This window comes from Micromys minutus, assembly GCF_963924665.1.
Source record: "Micromys minutus genome assembly, chromosome: 31".
Classification (NCBI taxonomy): Eukaryota; Metazoa; Chordata; class Mammalia; order Rodentia; family Muridae; genus Micromys; species Micromys minutus.
The window spans coordinates 16,539,538-16,559,808 of NC_137966.1; the positions used below are offsets into that span (position 1 = coordinate 16,539,538).

At 50.3% G+C, this 20,271-nt stretch overlaps 1 protein-coding gene across 1 annotated transcript; it reads left to right on the top strand.

The window, feature by feature from the left end:
• Window positions 1-1,597: 1,597 nt before the first annotated feature.
• On the top strand, window positions 1,598-14,851 carry MMP25 (matrix metallopeptidase 25; the record flags this gene model as incomplete). Its single annotated transcript, XM_080942302.1, has 10 exons — window positions 1,598-1,861; window positions 2,285-2,417; window positions 5,386-5,521; window positions 5,624-5,913; window positions 12,431-12,607; window positions 12,695-12,779; window positions 13,536-13,618; window positions 13,933-14,085; window positions 14,164-14,421; window positions 14,580-14,851. The coding sequence occupies 10 exons, from the start codon at window positions 1,598-1,600 to the stop codon at window positions 14,849-14,851; spliced, it is 1,851 nt and encodes a 616-aa protein (XP_080798428.1).
• Window positions 14,852-20,271: the final 5,420 nt, after the last annotated feature.

The following is a 20,271-nucleotide window of genomic DNA, read 5'->3' on the forward strand; positions in this document are numbered from 1 at the left end:
TATTGTGGGACACACTTCAGCTCCCAGGATAATTTTTAAAAAAGATTTATTTATTTATTTTTGTTTATTATATATAAGTACACTGTAGCTGTCTTCAGACACACCAAAAGAGGGCATCAGATCTTATTACAGATGGTTGTGAGCCACCATGTGGTTGCTGGGATTTGAACTCGGGACCTCTGAAAAAGCAGTCAGTGAGTGCTCTTAACCACTGAGCCATCTCTCTCCAGCTCGAGATTTTATTTATTTATTTTTTAATGTTCTGCTCTTTCTTTCTTTCTTTCTTTCTTTTTTTTTTTTTTTTTGGTTTGGTTTTTGCTTTCTTTGGGGGGTGGGTTGCAGGGCAGATATGAAGGAAGGAGGAAATGAGTGGGATTGGGTAAACAGGGATGTGAAACAAAGAATCAATAAAAAGATTAAAAATAAAATAAAGTTAGAAGATGTCCTATATGTTTTTATGCCGAATCTCTAATTCCCATTGCCTGGGGATGTGTTTACTTCAAGGTCTGGAGAAGACATACCAGGGGTGCCATAAACCAAATATGACCATGTGAAGAGACAGCCTATGCCCAGAAGTCTCAGAAAAAACCGATGGGCTGGCTCCGGGACCTTCCAGGTGTGGGAGAAAACGAATTTCTGTATCAACTCACCCAGTCTGTGATATTTGTCCACGGCTCTGCAGAAGAATTCAGGATACCAATGCTTTAGTTACATCAGCAGCTTCTTCATCCTGCTCTAAGATGCTGATTCCTTTCATTCTGACTGCACTCATTATCCCCGATTGCCCCGCCCCCTCTTTTATTTTATTTTATTTTATTTTTTTAAGATCTTTTGCTTTTCTCCTCGCACGCAGGTTTTAGCTTTAAAAGTTTAGTCCGGGGAGGGGCGGGGGGGGGACCTTGAGATGGAGACAGGTCCTGAATTTAGAATCTAGAGGTGCCAGCGCCCTGTGCTCAAAACAGGCTTGTACATCTGGGTGGGTTGTTGGAACAATGGTCCGGGACAACCATACTGCGCACAGCTGGCCCCGGCTGGGATCCCGCAGCGAAAGGAAGCTACGGAGCTCAGACGGAGCTCAGACGGCCGGCAGCCTGGGGTCCCCCCGGCAGGGCGACAGGATACGTGGGGGAGGGGAACTCCGGCCACCCCGCCCCCGGCCCGCGGTCTTGAGGAAGCAGAAGAGAGAGCCCTGCGACAGAGCATGGATCTGGGAACAGAAACTTTTAGACTGAGGCGGCGGAGTAGGGGACTTGTCAGCCGGCTTGTCCCACAGTAGCTAGCCCTTGAGCTCATAGGAGAGTCCCGGCGTGCCCGTGGGGAACCGGGAGAACCCCTGGCCCTCCTCTTGGACCTTGGCATTAGAAGATTGGACTACTTCCCCTACCGCGCCCTTAACGCTTCTCCGGGTGAGCCCCGCCCCATCCAGGCTCCCACTAGCAGATTGGGCAGTTGGCGCCTCGCCCAGGCCGGACAAGCACCTGGAGGAGACAGGAACAGGGGACCTCTTTGCCGGACCTGTCTCCTCCTGAGCCTTCTCTACGCTCCCAGCTACTCCCCAGCTCCACCTCGACCCTCCACTATCGCCGCTCAGCCCGTGATGTGCCTCCAAGGATCCCAGATCTCTCTTGCCCATCTCTACTACCCTCTGTCGGCTCCCTGGATCCGTGCCGGGTCCCCGACCTTCTCGAGACCTCCAGGGTGGCGGGAGTCAGGGCCCTTTCGAGTGCTCCTGCGGTCCGTCCAAGCTGAACGCACCCTGAGGCTGCGGGCTCTCGCTCTCCCGTTGCTGGCGTTTTTGTTGGTTCTGCTGCAGCCGGTGCGCGCTCAGAATCCCAGGGCGCAGGACGTGAGCATGGGCGTGGTGAGCTGGGGTCCGCTGTCTCTTGGGATCACACAGAACCTGTAAAAGGAAAGGAGAGGGCAGACTTCTGGGTATGAAGGAAAGAGGGGTCTGGTCTCAAATGTCCTGAAGAGCGACTGAGGGTGGGCTGGATTACTAGCCCTATTAGGAGGTTTGGTGGCTGGGATTCAGAAGTTTGGGAAGGAGCTAAAATGGGAAACTGGGGCCTCACCTGATGGATCTATAAAGATGTCAAACCCAGGGCTGGGGGATGGGGGCTGGAGCTGTGGTTTGTGTGTATAAGAGAGGTAGGTTCTTTTATCCAGGGCTAGGAGCTGTGGCTCTGGCTACTCTGGAGGGCGGGACTTTCGAATAGTCCTGAGAAGGGAAAGTCGGGAAAGTCCCATCCTTTTAGGGTTTCATCAATCCTCTCCTATATCCTAGGACTGGCTGACTCGCTTCGGCTACCTGCCACCAGCAGATCCCGTCCACGCCCAGCTGCAGAGTCTTGAGAAGCTGCAGGATGCGATCAAAGTCATGCAGAGATTTGCTGGGCTACCCGAGACTGGACAAATGGGTAGGTAGCCCACCATGCGGCGCAATCCTGCCCTGTGATTGGCCCGGGGGACTTTAAACAGCAGTGCCTGAATCTCAAGAGGTTAAAGATGCTGGTCTCAGGTCGCAGCCCAGATCTTAAGGAATCCCACTGTGTCAGGTTCTGCTGCAGCTGGGATAGAACAGATCCATCTCCATTAGAAACCGAGAAAGAATACCAAATATGGAAAATTATTTCCGATGGGGTCATTCTGATGCTAAGAGCTGCTAGTCTGATTAGGGTAGGCCACCATTTTGTTTTTGTTGACAGTCTTCCTAGGAAGCACAGATTGGCTTCGAACTCTGTATTCTCCTACCTCAACCTGAATGCTGGAATTCCAGGTCTATACTAATGCGTCCAGCTGAGCCAGCCACCTTGAAATATATCCTCTGAGAGTATAAGCTTTGGTCACGAAGAATAGGAGGACACAGCCACAGGAAACCATCTCAGTAACTGCCAAAGAACTGTGGCAGGCACAAGTTCATCTGCCTGGAGTGAAAGACGGGCAGAGAGGCTTCGGTGATCTGGGAAGAGGTTTATTCCAAAGAAAGGGGGGCTCAAGGGGGTAGAGCAACCTTATCTGAGTTACAGGGCTTGTTGTTAGTTTTATGGTGGGGGTGAGCATTCCTCTCTGTTGCTTAGGCTGGCCTTGAACATGTGGTCCTCCTGTTCTAGTCCCACTGAGTAGATGGAATACAGTCGCAAGGCCTTCCTGCTCAGCTCTGGTTTGGTCTTAGGCTTCCTTCCTTTGCTGATGGGGAGTGGACGGGGAGTGGAGAAGTGGAAGTAGCCACTGCAGGCAGTGCTGGGGAGAAGGCATGGGGCAGAAGCTGAGTTCGGGGAGGGTATTTTGGAGGGCTCCCCTCTGCAGCTATATAGAAAGGCAGAAGGAGCTTGGAGAATCTTCAATAGCTACAAGGAAAAGAATCCCCACCCCCACCCACCCCTGTTCATTCTCCAACAGCCTAGAAGAGAGTCTGATATTACTATGTTCTTGGTTTGTTTGCTGTTGCTACCGGTGAGGTGCGGTTTGACCTGGTTTGAAGGCGAAACAACTTCTGAAAATGGTGCTAGAAAGAGGTTTACAGATAAGAGCTGATTCCAGGATCTACTGGGGACTAAGACTCCTTCTGGGCTTCAGACTTTGATTAGCATCCTGAGGAGACTTTGATTAGTATCAGGGTGGTGGTGGTACACTCTTTTTTTTTTTTTTTTTTTTAACAGACTTAGTTCATTTATTTGTTGTTTTGTATAAAAACCCTTATGTGGTAGCCACAGCTGGAGCCTGGGTCCTCTGAACAGAAACTATAGTGTGGGTTTTCACAAGATGATCAGTGAATTCCTGATAAAGTGACTTGATGAATACAGTTTCTTTCCAGAGGTCAGGGGTCAGGTAGCTATAGTTCTTGGAGATGGCATCAAAGGTGGCCTTGGCAAAGTTGCCCAGGGTGGCAGTGCAGCCTCTGGCTGAAGTGTAGCAGTCATCTATACCGGCCACCATCAGAAGCTTCTTGGGCACAGGAGCAGAGACAATGCCAGTGCCTCTGGGGGCAGGAATGAGAAGCACCAGCACAGAGCCACAGCGGCCTGTCACCTTGCATGGGACAGTGTGGGACTTGCCAATCTTGTTCCCCCAGTAGACTCTCCTCACAGGGACGATGGAAAGCTTAGCCAGGATGATGGCCCCTCTAATGGCAGTGGCAACCTTCTTGGAGTACTTAACACCAAGGCCAACGTGACCATTGTAGTCCCCAATAGTGATGAAAGCCTTGAACCTGGTCCGCTGGCCAGCCCAAGTTTGCTTTTGCACCAGCATGATTTTTAGAACCTCATCCTTTAGAGATGCACCGAGAAAAAAGTCAATAATCTCAGACTCCTTAATGGGCAGGGAGAACAGGTAGATCTCCAAGGACTTGATCTTCATGTCCTTAACCAGACGGCCCAGTTTGGTGACAGGGATTCACTCCTTGTCTTCAGCTTTACCTCCACGAGCCCCACGGCCTTGGCCTCGGCCGTGACAGCCCATAAGACCGCTGCCTAATCGAATCCTCCTGCGGCCTCCTAATCCTGCCCCCCCGCCCCAGGTCCTCCGGGGCCCTCCGCCATTTGCTGTTTCCCCAAAGAAGAAGGGTGGCACACTCTTTTAATCCCAGCACTTAGGAGGCAGAGGCAGGCTGATCTTCAGAGGGAGTTCCAGGGTACCATAGTCTACACAGATAAACCCTGACTCATAAAAACAGGAAGAAAAAAAAATGGACAGGTCTAAGGGGAGAGGCAGCTTAGTGGCATTCTGGCCTTAAGAGGAAAAGAAGATGGCCGAGTTGGTAGTAAAGTATTGGCCTTGAAACATGAGCGCTTGAGACTGAGCTCTAGAATCCAGCTCACGAGGGGCCTGATGGGGCAGAGATGCAGACCTTTGGGGCTCACTGCCCAGTCTAACCTAGTTGGGGAGCTCTGGACCAAGTAAGACATTCTGTCTCAACCCCAGACTAATGGCAGCCCGTGAGGAATGACAGCCAAGGCTGAGCCCTGGCCTTCACACTCCCAGGTGCACACACAATCCATTTCTCCGGCATCCACCCTTTGGGTCTAGGGAAGTGGTACAAGAGACCCAGCTTAAGCCTCTAAGTGCCTTGGATAGTGGCCAGTCCACTCATGGCCCAGTAGAGAGGGTGCCTGACGTGAGCTGCCTTTCACCATGACTGTCTAGGTTCCAGGTCAGGCCATGAAAGACTTATTTACTTTTATCTTACACATTTGGTTGTTTGGCCTGTGTGTATGTTTATGCATCATGGGGGGTCAGAAGAGGGTGCCGTGTCCCCTAAAACGGACCAGTGCAAACTCAGGCCTTCCAGAATAGCCAGTGGTCTTGACTGTTGGGTTCATTTCTTGGCTAGTACCACCATCAAAGACTGCTCTGTTGTTCACCGTGCCGCAATGTCTCCCACAGACCCGATAACTATAGCCACTATGCGTAAACCCCGGTGCTCGCTGCCTGACATTCTGGGGGCCGCGGGGCTGGTCAGGCGGCGACGTCGCTATTCTCTGAGTGGCAGTGTTTGGAAGAAGCGCACCCTGACGTGGAGGTAGGCCCTGGTCTGCCCCTCCTTTGGCCTGCTGACAAGATCCCAAACTTGCCTGGCTGGCCATTTCCCCCACAGCCACGGGATCTCCTTCTCTCTCCTCAGTATCCAGTCCTTCTCTCAGAGCTCCCAGCTGAGCAACGATGTCGTCCGGACGCTCATGAGCTATGCCCTAGATGTCTGGGCCAATGAGTCGAGCCTTACATTCCAGGAGGTGAATTCTCGGTACCAGGAGCCCGACATCATTATCCACTTTGCCCGGGCCTACCACCAGGACAGCTACCCCTTTGATGGGCCCGGTGGCACCCTGGCTCATGCCTTCTTCCCCGGGGAGCACCCCATCTCTGGAGACACTCACTTTGATGATGAAGAGACTTGGACTTATGGGTCGACAGGTAAAACTTTCCATCTTCAGAGGGGCCGCCTCTTCAGGTCTGTCTGTACTGAACAACTAGGTTTGGATGGATGATGGTCGTGAGGAGTAAAGACTATAGTGGTTATTGCTTGTCTACCATGGATGGGTTTAACCCCACGTGTACATGCACACACAAACACAGCCCAGCATGGTAACACATAGCTTTAATCCCAGCACTCAGGAGACAGAGTCCGGTGGCTGGTTAGCCTGGTCTACATGGTGAGCCCAGCCAGAGTTCCGCAGTGAGAGCCTATACCACAAACAAACAAACAAACAAAAACTCTTCTTTAAAAAAGCTTATTAATTTCATGTGTTTGGATGTTTTGTCTGCAAGTGTGTCTGTACCACGTGCATTGCCTGGCTCTGTGGAAAACCATAGGGGGTGTGGAACCTTATCACATATGGGTGTGACCTACCACGTGGGTGCTGGGAATTGAACCTGGATCCTATGGAAGAGCAGCCAGTGCTCCTAACCACTAAGCTACCTCTCCAGTTTCTAGCCTCCTAGGCGCTGCGACCCCCCTCCCCAATTTTTTAAAGATATATATATATATATATATATATATAGAGAGAGAGAGAGAGAGAGAGAGAGAGAGAGACCTGGTCTCATTATTGTAGCCCAGGCTGGCTTTGAACTCACTATTTATTCTAGGCTGTTCTGAAAGAGATTTACTTTAAGGAATTGGCTCATGGGGACTGTGGAAGCTAGAGTGGCCAAATTTGCAAGGCAGTATGAGAATTCATGCCAGATTTCTGCTTCAGTCTTCAGATGGAATTCCTTCTCTCCTAGAGCCCTCAGTATCTGCTGTCAGGGCCTTTTTGGATTTGGTCCACCTGCAATGGGGTGACTTGCTTCACTGAGAGTAGATGGCAGTAATCAAGTCTGAAATCCCTTCACAGCAACATCTGGACTGGTGTTTGGCCAGTCCACCGAGACACAACCAAATCAACTGAAAGTAACCTCTACAGAGGCCTTTCAGGTGCCCAGCTCATGTCTGGGCTGGTGTAAAACATTCCAGCATCGCCCTGTCCACCAGTTGAGGCATAGTCATGATACAGAGAGACAATTGCCAGAATTCGCAGCAGAAAGTTCTCAGCTTAAGTGTCCTGGGAAGGAGGCTATCTGGTGCTCTTGGATAGGGTGGTGGTAGCTCTTTCTGCTCAAATACACACCAAGTGCTGGATGGGGTGGTCCTAAGGATAATGGAAGATGCTGGCAATCACAGTGCTTAAAAAAGCTGAGGCAGGAGGATTGTGAGATTGAAACTAGCTGAAGGTATATATAGCAAGACTCCAACTCAAGACAAACATTTTTATTTTAAAAGATGGGGTTCCAGGCAGTTGTATGTGGAAGGCTAAAGCAGGTTTGGAGCCAGTGTGAGGCTAACCTGGGGCTACATAGTGGGATGAAGGCCAGCCTAGGCTACAGAAAGTGATCCTATCTCAAAGAATGCTGAGCACCAGGTATCATGGGCCAGATGGATGAAGTCTTACTCATCTGAAGTGCAAAGATACAGGGGACACACAGGGAGAACACACAAGCCTGTAGGTGGAACGCTGCATAGTTGTAGGTGGGAGGGGCTATGGTCAGAAGCATCCATGGCTGGAAACCAAAGTTGTTGGCCTCAGCAGGGATGTCACACATATGTTGGCCCTATGTTGTAAAGGGTTTAGGGAAGTAAGCGGAATCTAAACAACAGGCTTTGGGAAGCACCAAGGACTCAAGTAGTTCTGCATCCTAGAAATGTTCCTGGATGCATGGGGAAGGGGAGAGAAGTATGAGGCAGAACTGGACAAAGAACCCAGGGAGAATCTGAGGGCTGATGGAGCAGGCTCAGACTGTGACCTCTCTAGATTCCCCTGGTGACAGGGAGGATGAGATGGTTCGGGTCCAGCTCAGCATCCTACAAGATTGCTACTATTAGATTAGGGTAGTCAGAGGAGGGAGCAGTGGGCGGGAAGGAAGTTCAGGTGGCACAGAGCATAAACATCCTCTTTGGAACCTCCATCCCTGCGGCTGGAGAGATGGTGCAGCATTGGCTGCTCTCGGGGTTTGATTCCCAGCACCCACATGGCAGCTCACAACTGTAGAACTTCAGTTTCAGCGAACAACACCCTCACACAGACACACATGCTGATCTTAGACTCTCGGTTCTGTCCCTGGTCAGGTTTCCCAGAAATAAACCTTCAGATAGAAATTCTTTTTTTTTCCCCTTGCCCTCCCTGATTTCTGCACTGAACCCCCATTTTTTTCCCTCTTGCATCTATTTCTTGTTTCCAGATAGAAATGTTCCCATTCTTCCTTCCTTCCTTCTCTTTTCCTTCTTTTTTTCTTTCCTTCTTTCTCTCTCTCCTTTCCTCCCCTCCCTCCTTCTTCCTTCTCTCTCTCTCTCTCTCTCTCTCTCTCTCTCTCTCTCTCTCTCTCTCTCTCTCTCTCTCTCTCTCTCTCTGAGACAGGGTTTCTCTGTATAGCTCTGGCTGTCCTGGAACTCTCTGTGTAGTCCAGGTTGGACTTGAACTCAGAGATCTGCTTGTGTCTGCCTCCCAGGGGCTGGGATTAAGGGCATGTGCCACTACCTCCCTGACAGAAATTCTTAAGCAAGTAGTTTCTCAGGGGAAAGGGTAGCAGGAGGGAGAAATAATACAGCTGAGCAAAGATATGGGGCCAACTTTCCTCGGTTCTGTACCTATCGGTCGTTTGCTAGGTCCCGTGCAGGCTCTGTGGGGCACTCACTGTAAGACAGCATCTAGCAACAGTGTGAGGCTGGAGTTGCAGCATGTGCTCCGCCACTGAGCCACACACATCTCTGGTGCAAGTAGGTCAGCTTCAGAGCTGAATCAGTTCAGCTTCCTCTGCTTGCGGTAAGTACGGATGACGATGCTTTTTTTGCACTGTTTCCTCAGCTAGAGATGAGGTAAGGAGGGTGTCTGGCCATTTGCTTCCTTCTTACCTGTACGCACCAGCTTCTGTGCCGCTGCCTGCATTCTGGCCTGGGGAGAGGGATCCAAAAGGTTACCGGGAAGAAATGAAAGTCAAGAGAAGAGCAATGGAGAGCCTCAAAGGAGGAACTAAGAGAGATGGGGATCTGGTACATGCCTGTAATCCTAGCATTTGGAGGCAAACGCAAGGTGGTCTGTACAAGTCACCAGCTAGTGAGCGATCTAGAGAATTCTAGGCCAGCAAGCAAGACTCAGGGTCTTGGGAAAACAAACAAACAAACAAACAAACAAACAAACTGAAAACAATGGAGGTGGGGAGAAAATGAGAAGTGGTTAGACATTGCACACTACAACCACAAAGAAATGTTACCTAGCCAGGATTTGGTTATATGGGGACAAGTGACCTTTCTGTGCCTATAAACCACATCTCCATGGATGTGGGAATGCCAAAGTAGAGTTTGGTGTGAGAAGAATCGAGAAAGTAGAGACCATGATCACCAAAAGGCCAAAAAGCAAGGCCAGAATCCTGACTGCCAGGTCCAAAGAGTATCTCAGGATGATGAAACGTCAGTGTTTCAGTAGTCAGTAGGAAGAATGGATTCGGAGTCACATAGAGAGGTGTGGGATGTATGGGACTGCTTCAGGCTGTCCACAGGGGCTTGACTATGTTTTGCCTCGTGCTCTGAAGGGGGCGTGATTTTTGCCAGCTGCAGATAGCTTCTGTGATTGTGTGATGTTTGGAATTCTGGGGACTTTTCAGAGGATTGGTGAGCGTGGGTGGGTTGTTTGGTTGTTGGTGGTTGTGGTTTGTTAACTAGTTATGCAAAAGAAAAAAGAAAGAAAGAAAGAAAGAAAGAAAGAAAGAAAGAAAGAAAAAGAAACAAGAAGAAGAAAGATATCTTACATTTTTGGTTGTGAGCCTAGCGTTTAATGGCTGAGCCATCGCTTCTGTCCAGAAATTAGATATCTTGACAATGAAGATCAAACTTGCCCGGAGGAACTCGATGCCCCTAATCAAGCAGGAAGCAGTCTAAAGATAACATAGCCCCCTTTCCAACTCCTGGCTTTATTCAGGAGGCTCTTTCCTTTCCTCTTTATTCTTTTTGCTCTCTTATCTAGTGTTCTGTGGGTGAAAGGGTGGGAGAAACGGGGTGAGAAAGGATAGAAAACAGAAGAACCCACAAAATAGCCAAAGACAGCTGCTACATCTGTGAGCTAAGGACCACCTTGAATTCCTGAATACCAGGATTCTAGACATGCTAGGCAAGCAAGTACTCTACCAACTAAGCCACATTCCCAGCTCTGCCTGTCTGGAGGGATAGGAAGTACACTTGCTAGTATGTGTCACATGAAAGTGGGGACTGAGTCTGGGTCCCATCTTTGAGGGGCTGTGGACCTAGAAGGCAGCTTGAGAGGATCAAAGGAATTATCTGCTAGGCCACAGTCAAGAAAGGCAGGCGGTGACAGGGACCTGAACATCAGGGCTCTCAGGGTTAGTTTTAGGTGATTGGGTAACTGTCCCTGTCCGCATAGCGTGAGAAAAATGCAGGAAGGGACTCTTGGCCCAGAGGGGTAAGATGAGGAAGGAGTGAAGAGAACACCCTGATTGAGACACCAAACTTCCTCTAAATTCTCAGTAAAAGGATTCAGAGCAGTAAGGTGATCTGCAGCCAACATGGAAGTTCAAATGTAGTTTGAACAGATTCTTCTGAAGACAAAACCTTTCACAAGCCAGGGGCAGAGCTAGGGCACAGAGAATATCCATTACAGCTCTGCTGCCAACTTTGATGCCTGTCTTAGTCAGGGTTTCTATTCCTGCACAAAACACCATCACCAAGAAGCAAGCTGGGGAGGAAAGGGTTTATTCAGCTTACACTTCCACATTGCTGTTCATCACCAAAGGAAGTCAGGACTGGAACTCAAGCAGGTCAGGAAGCAGGAGCTGATACAGAGGCCATGGAGGGGTGTTACTTACTGGCTTGCTCAGTTTGCTTTCTTATAGAACCCAAGTCTAGCAGCCCAGGGATGGCACCACCCACAATGGGCTGGGCCCTCCCCTTCGATCACTAGTTGAGAAAATGCCTTAGAGCTGGATCTCATGGAGGCATTTCCTCCACTGAGGCTCCTTTCTCTGTGATAACTCCAGCTTGTGTCACGTTGGCACAGAACCAGCCAGTACAATGACTCCCCTCTGTGAAGTGATGAAAGATGGAGGTCTAAGATCAGCTTTGGCCGTTCTTACAATATGCCAAGTGCAGTGCCTTTACCACTTTGGAGGCAGAGCAGAGGCTGCATCACAGTCAAGGCCTGGCTGGTCTGAACGGTGAAGGAAAGTCTAGCCAGGGCTTCACAGTGAGACCCAGGCTTTAACAAAAAGGGGAGGGGGACTCTTTTCCCCTGTTCTTTTGCTTGTAGACTCAGCAAGATGCTCTTCAGTTTACCTGTCTGTCCCAATAACCTCACTTTCCATCTCATTAACGCTGGTTAGAAACAAGGAGATGGACCTGACATTCGGTAACTTGGGCCTGTGTCACCCACTCAGCCTCTTCCGGGCAGACCTTATGCAATGAAGTCAGAGATCGATGAAGCTGAGCCTGAAGAGGCTCTTTCCTGACCTGGGTGGGATCCCCAGAGGAGAAGTGCTGTGGTGAGGCAGGGCGCCAGAGCAGCGGGCTGTGGTCTGAGAGTGCTTGTTGTTGGGAGCTCTGGGCTCCCTACCATTAGAAGAGCTCCGAGTGGGAGGGGCGAGGACCCTGGGGAGGAGGTAAAGATGGAGAGAGGAGGGGTGAGGTCTGAGAACTGACCCGGAAATGTGGATCCAAAGTCAGGAGGGGCTGGAATGAAGGAGACCCTGGACTGAAGGTGGGGGAAGGTGGGAGTTGGTGTCTGTCTGGTGGTCTGTCTTGAGACACAGTCTCTCTGTGCAGCCCTGTCTAGATTTTAATTCACTATGTAGACCAGGCTGGCCTACCTCTGCTCTGCCTTCTGAGTGGTGAGATTAAAGGTGTGTCTCATCACACCCAGCGGAGTGGGTTTGTTTATTTTCTTTTCCAAGGCAGGGCTTCTCTGTGTAGCCCTTGTCCTAGAACTTGCTCCACTGGCCTTGAAACTCAGAGGTCCGCCTGCCTCTGCCTCCTAGGTGCTGGGACTAAAGGTGTGCACCACCCCACCCCCACTCCCACCCCCAGCTAGAGTGAGAGTTTTTAACCACAGGTTGAAGTTACGCAAAGATGCTCCAAGTACGGGACACCCCAGGTTCCCGCCCCTAAGTTTCTGAATGCAGTCTTCTGGGGTGAGGGGGACCCCTTCTGTCTCCTTTTGGGTCTCATTCATCCCATATCCCCAATTTCATTACTGCCACAAGGAGCTACTCAAGCATATTCACCGAATGGTTGCAGGAAGGTAAGAACAATGATGCCATTCAGGAAGGGTTGCGCAGAGCAGCGGGAGCTCCCAGAGTCTCCTGGGTCTTCCACTTGGCCACCGGGCCCTAACCCTTGTGTTCTCTTCCCAGTATGGGATGGCCACAGCTTTAGCCCTTGGTCCTCTCTCTCCAGATGGTAAAGGAATCGACCTATTTGCTGTAGCGGTTCATGAATTTGGCCACGCCCTAGGCCTCGGCCACTCTTCTGCTCCCAATTCCATCATGAGGCCCTTCTACCAGGGCCCAGTGGGTGACCCGAGCACGTACCGTTTGTCCCAGGATGACCGTGACGGATTGCAGCAGCTCTATGGTATGAGAAGGGGATCGCCTAGGTGTGGCTTCCTTGTGGCCTGGACGGCAGGCCCAGGGAACCATCTCTGTCTGACTCTCCTCACAGGGAAAGTGTCCCAAACTCCGAATGACAAGCCCACAAGGAAACCCTTGGCTCCACCTCCCCAGCCTCCAGTCATGCCCCCTGACAGGTAAGTCCCTACCAGCTGTGTGACCAGCTCCCTGGCTCAGTGTCCTCCAATAAAAGGGATTGGAAGTACCGGAGAGATGGTCCAGTGCTTAAGAGCACTTGCTGCTTTATTGGAGGACCCAAGTTGAGGTCCCAGCACCTACTTCAAGAGGCCCATGACCACCTGTAACTCCCGCCCTGGAGGATCTGACACCTTGGGACCCTCTCAGACACCTATATGCACGGGGCATACACAAACACAATTTTAAAGACTAGGAAGTTGATCCCTTTAGTAAACAAAGTATCTGCTGTGGGAGCATGTGGATCCATGTGAAAGCCAGAGGTGTGGGTCTGTAATCCCATCACGTTGGCAGGGCCAGCCTCAGTGAATCAATGAACTCCAGGTTCGTCGAGAGAGCTTGCCTCCAAAAACTAGGTATGACCAGGTACGGTGGAGCATGCCTTTAATCCCAAAACTCAGGAGGCAGAAGCAGGCAGTTCTCTATGGGCTCCAAGACCTGCCTGGTCTACACAACAAGTTCCAGGACATCCAGAATGGCACAGAGAGACAAACCCAAGAAACACAAGGTGAACAGCAATGGAGGAAGACAGGCTTTGTCCACCTTTGGTTAGCACACACACAGATGCGTGTGCACCATGACCCACACAAGCACATAGAAGAGATCTGTAGGAAGCATTCTTCCTTGCCAGACTGCAGTCAAGAGCAAGGGACAGGGGAGCCCCACCTCCTGCTTATTCCCCTCCCTCACCTCCCCAGCCCCTCCACGCCTGTGCCTGATCGCTGTGATGGCAATTTTGATGCCGTTGCCAACATCCGAGGGGAACTTTTCTTCTTCAAAGGTAAGTCGCTTTGGATGGCCCTCGGATCTGCACAAATGGCTTTTAATTTCTGGTGACATACCCAGGTCACAAAGTTTCCTGGGAGGTGGGATTACGGTCTGTGTGGGCCATCTTGGGCAAGCCATGAGATGGTCATCCTATGTCTGGTTATTTGCTATATAGAGGAGTTCCCCCCCCCCCATACATACATTTTGTGGAACAGGAAGATGCAGCCCCCACCCAGCCACTCACTGGGTCAGACAGAGGACATGAGGGAGGGGACAAAATCCCTTACCATGGCACATCTACGCGCCTTATTCTTTCCTCCCCTGCAGGCCCATGGTTCTGGCGCCTCCAACCCTCAGGACAGCTGATATCACCCCGCCCTGCTGGTTTGCACCGCTTTTGGGAGGGGCTGCCAACCCACGTGAGGGTCATCCAGGCTGCCTATGCCCGACCCCTAGATGGCCGAATCATCCTCTTCAGCGGTGGGTAAGGGTCATGGGTACTGGATAGGACGGGTCCAGGGAACCCTCCTGCCCCCTTACCAACATGGCTTCTTCCAGGCCCGCAGTTCTGGGTGTTCCAGGAACGACAGCTTGAGGGCGCAGCGCGGCCACTGGTAGAGTTTGGGCTGCCCCCGGGAGAAGAAGTGGATGCTGTGTTCTCATGGCCTCTCAATGGCAAGACATACCTGATCCGAGGCCAAAAGTACTGGCGGTATGACGAGGTGGCCGCGCTCCCAGACCCTGGCTACCCACGCGCCCTGAGTCTCTGGGAGGGCGCGCCCTTTGCCCCAGACGACGTCACCATTGGCAACACAGGTGTGTGGAGTGCTGGAAGTCCTCATCTCTAAGTTGTGGTTCCTGGGAGACGGAAAGAAGCGGGGATGGCAGATGGGGGCATCATGGGAATTGGAACGAGGAAAGGAGGCTTTGGGGCAGGTCTAGACCAAGACTCTGAGGTGTCTTCTCCCCTACAGGTGACACTTACTTTTTCAAGGGCACCCATTTCTGGCGCTTTGCGAAGGGCAGTGTCAAATCTGAGTCAGATTCTCCCCAGCCCATCGGACCCAAGTGGCTGGACTGCCCTGCTCCCAACTCTGACCCTCCAGTCCCCAGTGCCCCGAAAACGACACCCGAAACCCGAAGCTGTGATTGTCACTGCGAGCTCAATCAAGCTTCAGAGCAGCTGAAGTCGATTCTCTTGCTGCCCCTCCTACCCCTATTGGCTGGAACCATCTTTTCTTGCTGAAACCTGGTCCTTCCTTGTGGACTTCCTATGTAGAAGGAAGGCGGAGTCTCCCGCAGCTGGACCTAGTGTAGGGTCGTGAGACGCTGCGGATCTTCTCTTTATCTGTTCCCATGCGCACAGAGCTGAGTGGATTGCTAGAAGCCCGCGGACATGGATGGAGTGTTCCTGAGCCTGCTTTCTGTTAGGGAACGGGGAGCTGAGGCCATAGTGAAAGTGGCCGCCAGGGGGCGGTGTGGACCCTCTCCATCGCCAAGAAGGGCGTACCCGCCGGAGTCACTGGAAATAGAAACCCACCAGAATTGCAGTTTGGACACACAGTGCTTGGCCCTATGCCATTGCTCCTCAAACTGAGACGAAACTACATCCAGGTTGTGTGCTGCCTTCCTCTGAGCTGACTAGCTTTCTGGGAATCCCCAGTCCTCTGATTCTCCGCAACAGGTTAAACAGGACCTGGACATTGAACCCCAGTGACTCCTGTAGCCCCTGAATGTGTTTTGAACCTTCTTACCAAGTTCTACTCCTTCCGTGTCTCTTTTCAGTCACTGCCACAGTACAGGGACGTAGGCCAAACACTGTCACCTCCTCTGAGGGTGTGCATCAAATCTTGGCCGATGTTGATGTGGATGGGATTTCTCCATGTTTGGCCTAGATGATCTCATTTTCGGTCAGCCTCATCCCAGAACACAACCTGGGGTGATCACCCTGAATTAAGGGTTGCCAGAGCCAGCTGGAAGGGATCTCATGATACCTGTCTGTTGCCAACTGAAGTGGCCATGGCTTCCATCTTAGAACAGTTTGACTTGCCTTTGCAGTACTGTTGGGAAGCCGTGGACAGGACCCTCTCAGAGACGCTATCGCTGCTGCATTTTCCTCTTCCTTTTTTTCTCTTCTAACATTTTAGTGTTAATTCTGTGTGGGTATGTGCCCACGAGCACAGGAAGTTGAGGGGGGCAGAGGTTCTGGATCCCCCTGGAGTTAGATTGTAGGTGTAGGGCTTGGATTCTCTGTAAGGGCAGCTTTTAACCACTGAGCCCGGGCTCCAGCCCCCGCGATTGCCTTCCTACCACTCCCACGGTGCTCGGCGATACACTTACTGTGAGCAGTGAAAAAGATCTGAGGTAGCTTCCTTCAGATCAACTTCCCCTTAGTTCAGGACCCAGAACATAGTCTCTAGAGTAGTTCACATCAGGATCATCTCACAGGATTTTTTTTTTTTTTTTTTCACGACAGGGTCTTTCTTTGTAGCGCTGGCTGGTCTGAAACTCACTCTGTAGACCAGGCTGGCCTCAGACTCAGAGATCTGCCTGTCTTCCCTTCCCGAGTGCTGGGATTAAAGGTGTGTGCACCTCCACCATCCAGCATCTCATGGGTATTTAAGAACGAAGTTCCCATTCCTTTACCCTGAATCCTCATTCTGGGGATGGGGCCAGGAATCTGTATTTAGGAATGAGTGCAGTCAAAAGGCATAGACATTTTGAGTAGTTTATTTAGTAAGGGAAAACAAATGGGCTTGGGCTGGAGAGATGGCTTAGTGGTTAGAGCATTGACTGCTCTTCCAGAGGTCCTGACTTCAATTCCCAGCAACCACATGGTGGCTCACAGTCATCTGTAATGGGATCTGATGCCCTCTTCTGGTGTGTCTCAAGACAGCTACAGTGTATCATATACATAGAATGAATAAATCTTAAACAAATAGGAACCAAGCTAAGTGGATTAACCCCAACGTGGAGGAAGCAGCCTAATGGACTCAACCAGTGAGGAGGTTTATGAAAATTTATGAGGTAGGTGGAATATTTACTGGGCAATATGACCTTATTTTCATCTCAAACCATGGTGGACCATATCTTCTTTTTAAGATAATTTCATTGTTAGCCCCACAAAAGGGAAGGAGTATAAAAGCATTGGGGGGACTCTCTTCCAGAGGTTCTGAGTTCAATTCCCAGCCACACACATGGTGGCTCACAGCCTTCTGTAATGGGACCTGATGCCCTCTTCTGGTGTGTCTAAAAACAGCTACAGTGTATCATCTACATAAAACAAATCTTGCTCTTGCTTGCTTGCCCTCTTTCTCCCCACTTTTCCCTTCATCTTCTCCTTCCCTTCCTTCCCTTCCCCCTCTCTTCCCATGTGCTCATGGTCTGCCCTACTCCTCTACTTCTCTATTCCCCCCCCTCTGCCTCTACTACCCTCTTAACTCCCCCATGACCTGAATAAACTCTATTCTGTACCCCAAAAAAAAAATCTTTAAGAAAATAAAAACATTAGGAACTTTTTGTATTATATACACATAATATTCTTTATATATATTCATTATATACTGTTTTTAATATTATACATATTGAAGGTGTGTAGGTTGAATGTCCTTGTGTTTTGTTTCTGGTATTGTCATGCTTTGCTATTTCATACCCAGTGGCAAACTCTCTTATTTCTTGCCTTCAGTGTTTTGTTTAAAATGGTTGGCCTGGAACTGTCTATGTAGACCAGGATGGCCTCATACAGAGATAATCTGGCCCCTGCCTCTGGCGTGCTGGGATTAAAAGTAGGTGCTACCACTGTGGGCTCTGAAGGGTTCTTTATCTCCACAATTTTTAATCAAATTAATTCACTTTAACTCACACATTTGCTTTTTACCATAGTGGGGGCGGGGCCGGGGGTAAACTAAGCCTGACTCAGGAAGAGAACAAAACGTGATTGGCGTGTCTTGAGAAATGCTCTGTACTTGCAGAGGGTTCCATTTTGGTTCCCAGCAGCGGATTGGCGGTACCTCCAGTTCCAGGGGATCTGAGGCCCCTTTCTGACCTCTGTAGGTGTGTCAGGCGAAACACTCAGATACATAAAAGTTAAATCCTTTTAAAAGGATGGAAAGGATGTCAGAAACATGGGCAGCCTGCTTTCTTACTTCAAGATGGCACAGACGCAGTGGGAATAAGGCAAAACCAAACTAATCATATAAATAGCTCAGTGTCCTATGTCCGTGGCTTACTCAGGCCCCTCTGCTCTCCTTGGAGTGGCTCTGGTTCCGGTTCGGTCCAGGCTCAGGTCCCAGCTCCGGTCCCGGCTCTGGCTCTGCCCACGACAACACACAACTTCCCTCGTGTGTCTAGACACAGGCTGGCCCCACTCCACTGTCTCTGCTCTTCTTGGTGGTCAACCCATGGTACTGCAACCTCCAAGATGCTGAGCTCTTCTGCTGAAACTTGCACCAGTAGCTTTTCCTAGGCTCTCTTCTGGAACTCCCACCCTGCACACACCACACCTGCTCACCACGACCCCTCCATGGCTTCACAACAGTTTGGGTGAATCTGATACTACTTCCAGGTTTGGCTGTCAGCAGTAGATACAGCCTAGGCTGTCTTTGAAGCACAGCTTTTGTGTGCTGACTCTCAGGAAACACTTCCAGATTTCACCTCAGTGAGGTTGGTCCCTTCTTTTGGTAAGGAGGTGGTTTTTTTAGACATGGTTTCTCTGTGTATCCCTAGCTGTCTTTAAACTCACTCTGTAGACCAGGCTGACCTCAAACTCACAGAGATTCACCTGCCTCTAACTTTCAAGTGCTGGGATTAATGGTATACACCATCACTGCCTGCTCTCTCCCTCTCTCTCTCTTTAAAAAGTACACTGTAGCTGTCTTCAGACACACCAGAAGAGGGCATTGGATCCCATTGCAGATGGTTGTGAGCCATTATGTGGTTGCTGGGAATTGAACTCAGGACCTCTGGAAGAACAGACAGTGCTCTTAACCACTGAGCCATCACTCCAGCCCCAAAAGTTTTATTCTAGTGGCTCTGGTCTCTTGTTGATCACAACAACTGACCAGACACCACAAATCCTTCCTGATAGAGCCTTTACTTCCCTCTGGAACTCACCAGTCAGCCCTCCATTATCTGCACAGCCTCTGACATTCTTATTACCAGCTCTTCCAGGGGAGCTCCCTTAGCTCTCAGTGCTCAGAGGCTCTTCTACCCCAAAGTTCCAAAGTCCTTCCGAGGCCTTGCCTTCACAAGGCTGAACCGCCTCTATTCTGTGTACACAGGTTCAATGGTCACCATGTAGGACTAGGTTTCTAATAAGACCTGGAAGGCTTTGCCCTGGTTTGCTGTTCTCAGAGAGCCAGGCAGATAGTAGGTACTCAGGGAACACCCAGTCCCAGGTCAGCACGGAGGGGACTTCAGGGGACTTGCTTGTCCTCCCTGGTCTGCTCCTGGCCCATGCTTTTCTTCCTTTCGCTTCTTTGACGTGGGTATTGTTCCTGGAACATCAGACTGTACATTCAGGAGTAAATGTATCTATTGACCAGACTAATGTAAAAGTTTGCATAAAGGTCTGAGGAAACGGCTCAGTTGGCAAAATGCTTTCCTGACAAGCAGGAGGAGCTGACTTTGGTTCCTAGAATTTATGTAAGAAAACTTGGGGGATGAGCCCCATGGATAAAGCACTAGTTGCACCAGAGAGAGGACTGGAGGTTAGAGTCCCCAGCGTCAGGTAGCATGCACAAGTGTAGGAGCTGCCTGAAATCCCTTCACATAAGAGGCAGAGCCTGGGAATTCCACAGCAAGCTGGATAGCTGAGACTAGCCAAGACCAGGCTCTGGGTTTAATCAACAGACCTTGCTTTGATAAACAGTGAAGGGTGACCAGGGAAGACGTTTGATGTCAAATTCGGGCTTCTCACACGGGCACATATGCACCCGCACACACAAGTATACCACTCACATGCAAATACACATGCACACACTCTCCCAAACACAAATAACTCATCTCAAGGTACTGGAGAACACACCAAAATGCAGAGCCATAACTGGAGGACATATTTTAGCTGGGCAGAGCACATTGCCCTCCCGAGCCAACTGCCATTCACGCAGCTGGGATGTGTGTGTGTAACGTGAATGCACATGTAACACTGATGGGGGAGCTAACTTGAGATTCTCCTGTGGACCAGGCTGGCCTTAAACTCACAGCAATCCACCTGCCTCTACCTCCCAAGTGCTGGAGGTAAAGACATGTACCACCACTGCCAAGTGACATTCTCTTATGGTCATATTTTCCCCAAAATGTTAAATTCCAATCGGAACCAAAGCCCCGAAACCACTTTTAGTCACTAAGACCTTTGTCCCTTGTCACTGCAACACATTTAGATTCCAGCCAACGAGAAACGATGCTGGTGCTATAAAAACGTCACGAAACTGTTACCACACTAGAAACTGGAAACAGAACCTGAGTTCCCCGGCCATAGTTACTCATATTTGGCTCCAGAATAAACTACTGCCCATTCCCACTGAGGTCTTAGCTGCACTTCTGTATCGCTGTTACTTGGGGTAAGTGCTACACAGTTCTTTGATGTCCTCCCAGATGTGGCGGTTTGAAAGCCAATGGTCCTTGCCAGCTTATGGGTTTGCATTCTTGGTCTGCAGTGGGCGATGT